Source organism: Gigantopelta aegis, chromosome 7, assembly GCF_016097555.1.
Source record: "Gigantopelta aegis isolate Gae_Host chromosome 7, Gae_host_genome, whole genome shotgun sequence".
NCBI classification, from domain to species: Eukaryota; Metazoa; Mollusca; class Gastropoda; order Neomphalida; family Peltospiridae; genus Gigantopelta; species Gigantopelta aegis.
Genome location: NC_054705.1, coordinates 24,857,159 through 24,862,064, shown reverse-complemented (window position 1 = coordinate 24,862,064; position 4,906 = coordinate 24,857,159). Strand labels below are relative to the sequence as shown.

General features: G+C 39.8%; 1 protein-coding gene across 1 annotated transcript; it reads right to left on the bottom strand.

The window, feature by feature from the left end:
- Nucleotides 1-498: 498 nt before the first annotated feature.
- LOC121377647 (keratin, type II cytoskeletal 2 epidermal-like) lies at nucleotides 499-4,130 on the bottom strand. Its single transcript, XM_041505719.1, has 3 exons — nucleotides 3,994-4,130; nucleotides 2,057-2,128; nucleotides 499-1,001 (listed from the first exon to the last, which is right to left on the bottom strand). Exons 1-3 carry the CDS (start codon nucleotides 4,109-4,111, stop codon nucleotides 532-534), a joined length of 660 nt encoding a protein of 219 aa, XP_041361653.1. The 5' UTR covers nucleotides 4,112-4,130; the 3' UTR covers nucleotides 499-531.
- Nucleotides 4,131-4,906: the final 776 nt, after the last annotated feature.

Here is a 4,906-nt window from a genome sequence, read left to right as displayed (position 1 = left end):
GTTGTGGTGCACTGGCTGGTGAGAGAAATAGCCTAATAGGCCCACCGACGAGGATCGATCACAGACATCAAGCGAACTTTACCACTGGGCTACGTCTGGTCCCTCATATAGCTAAAGAAATAGCATGACCTCTGTCGAGTTTGTCGGAGAAACAGTCCCATATTCAGTTGCAGTTGAGGGACATAAACAAATCAAAAAGGTAACTCCCGTAGACACAAGAAAGTGCTAATGTTGGGAATCGGTTGGAATTGGGATATACATGCCTTTGTCGAGGTTGATAGTGAGGCAGACATAGCTGTCAGAATAGAATGTTCTATGTTGATTATTCCATGTCATTTCACACACCTTTCATATATGTCGGGTCTCTAAATCCTAATCCGTCGCCATATAACCGTAAATAAGATGTGTTGAGTGCATCATTAAATACAACATTTCCTCCTTCCAAATCCTAGAAACACCTTCGTATGCCAAACGACCCCCCCCCCCCCCCCCCCGACCCCGAGTCGTGTAGACTGCTATAGCAGAGACTCGTTACTCCACTTCTCGCTTCCCGAACAGGAATCCTCCTGAGGAGTGCACACCGCTGCTTCCGCTGGGAGTACCGCCGCCGGATAGTCCAAACGACGAGCTCCAGCCGCTTCCACTATGGTCGAGTGACGTGCCGACTGGTCCGGCTTTTATACCAACACCTGTGGTTAATCCTCCGTGCTGGCTCCAACCCACATGCGCATCTGTGCCATACCCATCAGCCCCGAGACCAATGCCGAGAGATCCTCCAAGTCCGTTATGTTTGTCATACCCGATACTGCCCGAACCTTGGACCCCAGCTCCAATAGTCCCGCTTAGACTTCCACCACTAGGGAAGTGATGTTTGTCGACGGTGAAAGAGCCGCCTATACTGCCCAGACCTAGCGGGATGTTCACTCCAACGGTCGTGCTTCCGTCCGTGCCAGTGGTTACACTGAGTTGTCGCGCGGCAAGCTCTTGTAGTTCCTCGTCACCTGTTGTTAAAACAGAAAGACAACTCATCATTGATATAAACAGAAACTATTGTTTTTAAAGAAGGACTTCCAAATCCAAACATCTTTATTATGCCCAATCAAGGTTCATGTGTCTCCCCTGGACCCTGCTTCTGGCATGAAAAGGGTCTTGGTCGAGATCAGTAGACGGAATTGCACGGAAGTCAATCTATTAAATGACCAAATGCAGATATTGTGCAAGTGGTAACAAGCGTGGAGCACTTTTGCATAATTCTGTCTAGTTTATTCCATAGTGCAGTGTAAATATTGCGGCTCACGGGTCAGTGGTGATCCTATGGTAGGCCACGAGAGTCGAGTACTTTGGCACTCGCCAAGTCTAGTAAGACATCTGGTCATTCACAGGATTCGAGTACCCGTTCAAGTGGTCTTTATCGATTAATTTAAAAAGTCATCTGCCCTCAAAATAAATGGGAATATGTTTCCCTGCTAGCCTGGATATTCATCCGTAAGCGCATTTTAGACGTCTATTTAGGACTCAAGTATAAATCAGGTTTTCAGTCTGTACTGCGCACACTTTGTACAGTCCTCTTTGCGTACAGAATCTGGTGGCCCTTTTCAAAATTCGTAATATATAATAGCTATCGAAATAATTTTATTATGCAAAAGTACCTTTAAAATATATACATTTTGGCTAGTATATTTAGCAACGGGTAGTCAAATCGAGGAGTCAAAAGCCACTTGTTATCGATAATTTGGTATATAAAATATAATTATATTTACACTGTCATATATAGGGTTGTTGTTTGCTTGATAATAATTTCCAAGGGCGGACTCAGAAAAAATATTTTAGGGAGAGGACTGTAGTTACATTGTCATTGTCATAAAGTAGCATATAGACAAATTCTTGAAAAGGACATTTCAATTAAAAATATCAGTTCGTTGCCTTGGATTCACAGCTGGTAGATTCAGAAATATCAAAGACATTAATCTGTAGCTTAGACAGTATTTAGAAGCCAAAATACGACAATTCTAGCTGGAGAAATGTTGTTTGTTGCCCATGAGTAAAGAAAGCTTACCTTCGAGATAGCTATTCAGAATTTCAAGATGTCGTATAATTTCTTCAATCTCATGGCGGACGTTTTCACGATCTGAAAATAATGAATAAATAAATGAACGACTGAACGGAAGAATGAGGAAATGGATGAATGACTACGTTATAATCGGTGATATTCTCGTGTTAATAATCATATAATATTGCGCATGGGAAGGTCATTGGCGTCTATCACGAAAAATGACATGACATGAAATAGCATAGAAATAACCAGTGCAATAACAATAAGCATTCCATTTCAAACGTTAGATACTGCTAGCTAATAGTTCATGTTTTACAATAAGCGTACACTGTTTAGTGTCATATTTACAATTGCCCTGTCTGAGCGTTCGAAGAAGAAGAAACATTTATAATTATTGTAGCTTCAGCAAGTGGCTTGCTGGATCTAAAAACTGCAAAAGAGTTTTGCATCCTTGCAGGGAGTAATCCTTTGACCGTAACCGTGTAAGGCGTGTGTCTGTATCACGATACACCCTCTTTCTTGGTGATGGAACCGCTCACTGGTCAAGTGGAGCCAAATGTTTTCTGTCTTTTTCTTCAGCTGACTTCAGTTTATTTATGAAGTCATTATTGCTTGGGGATACTTCTTTATCGACACCCGAGGAGATTTTAAACTATAGCTATTTGGTGACTGACATATGGTTATTTCGAAATTTGGTCAATGCGCAATAGGCACCATCGTGGCACCAGACAAACAGTGGGTTGAATACAGATGATACCACACACCAGGACTAGCATAAAACATGTCATCCATGAACAGTCACTGATTATTGTAGTGTTCATGTCTTCATTAGTTGGTGTCATTTATTGTGAAAGACTCCAAAGACTATTTTTATACTCTAAATGGAGTGTTTCACTTTTCAGTGGGGTGTCACGTTTTATACTGAACTATAAACAGTATAACCCTCAAACTGCTCACTGTAAACTTAAATCCAGTTTAGCTCTATGTTGAGCTGGTCTATAGTAACTGATAAAAGTATCTATCAGTAAGATCGTGGCGGCACGTAGCCCAGTGGTAAAAGCGCTCGCAGATTGCGCGGTCGGTTTAGGATCGATCCCCATCGGTGGGTCCATAGGGCTATTTCTCGTTCCAGCCAGTACACCACGACTGGTATATCGAATGCCGTGGTATGTGCTGTCCTGTTTGTGGGATGGTGCGTGTAAAAGATCCCATGCTACTAATGGAAAAATGTAGCGGGTTTCCTCTCTAAGACTATATGTCAAAATTATCAAATGTTTGACATACAATAGCCGATGATTAATAAATCAATGTTCTCCTGTGATATCGTTAAACAAAACAAACTTTTAACTATCAGTGAGATCAAAACGAAAGCAGGCTTGGATTGATCCTGAGCCTAAAGGACCCGAGTCCCCACCCGCTTTGTTGGTCAAGTTAAGTAATTAATTTTGCCTTTGTGTAAGATAGCACACAAGTCGTGTTTATTAACTTGAATGTTTTGAAACTTGAAACTATTAGGATGCACCCAGGCTGTTAAACGACAGAATATGCAGAATTATTGTACAATGGGTATTTACAACGACAAAATTACTATAGGGGTTCTTCGCAGACATAATTCAAAACAGATATATACACACTATTTTAAATGTCACCAACTACATTACATTAATGTTACAGGTTTTCCTGTTAAAAAGGCCTGTAGTCCATTCCACAGGGAACGCCTTTTTTCATGTACTACAAGTTATTTATTTCTGAACCGACTGTTTTCTAAATTGGCCAAAAAATAGTATCTCTTTGTTATTTTCAAAACACTTTTAGTTTTCTTCTTACGTCAAACAAGACTGAAATTATTTACAAAAAAACTTTTTATAGAATGATGGTACGGACTATAGATCAGCGTTTGTGTTGACAGGAATTATGATTTGTTGCTAACTCTCACTTACCTGCGGCTCTTTTGACATTCCTCAAGACATCCAGAACAAGATCGTGCTCTTCAATGGCCGAAACTGCTGCCTCAGCCAGGAACAGGACCGCAGCAAAAACGAGAAGCGTCACCTTCATGATGGCACAGGTCTGCGATACTTTTAATTTCGTCAAATTTATTTACTCATATGGCTAAAGTTAAAGTTTGTTTTGTTTAACGACACCACTAGAATAATTGATTAATTAATCATCGGCAGTTGTGGGCCTTTGGTGCACAAAAAACAAACAGTTGAATGGATCCACTATTCGGCGTCCACGGCCAGTGTTTGGTACAGTTCCATACTTCTTGAAGTCATTGACATGCAATTTTTGCATGTTTTTACTCATTTTTCAAACAATGAATTTATATTTTAGTTGTTTTATAACTTTCAAATTCGAACTGTTTAACCTTAATGTTATGCAGATGTTTTTTTATTCCTTGTCTTTTATTTATTTTTGCAGACCAGGTGACTTTTTCAGAACATTAATAACATACAATTTTACAAATATCCTAGATACAATGAATCCAGTATTTTAAAACGTTGATTTTGTTATTTAAAACTGCATTATTCTGAATGTTTTGGTCTTGATTGTTATTCTGAATGTTGAAAGAACCCCAAACCATTCGGGACCACGATCCCATGTATGGGATCAGAATTTTTTCTTTACAAAATCAGCATTTCACATAAAATAATAAAAAAATAACTATCTGATATGTTCATGTTACACTGAAAGAAATTCAATAATTTTTAGTGATAAAGAAATTGGTCCCAAATGGGTTAAGTACTAGCGTCGCAGGATCAACTACCTCAGTGATAGTTCAATCGATAGAGCGCTCGCCTTAGATACTTGCGTCGCAGGATCAAACTACCTCAATGGTGATTCAATCGGTAG

Excerpts from the sequence above, each read along its gene's own strand:
- LOC121377647 (XM_041505719.1), bottom strand. The coding sequence starts at position 4,111 with ATGAAGGTGACGCTTCTCGTTTTTGCTGCGGTCCTGTTCCTGGCTGAG. Across the intron at positions 2,129-3,993 it reads GAATGTCAAAAGAGCCGCAG|ATCGTGAAAACGTCCGCCAT; the intron begins GTAAGTGAGAGT and ends CATTATTTTCAG. Across the intron at positions 1,002-2,056 it reads TCTGAATAGCTATCTCGAAG|GTGACGAGGAACTACAAGAG; the intron begins GTAAGCTTTCTT and ends TTTTAACAACAG.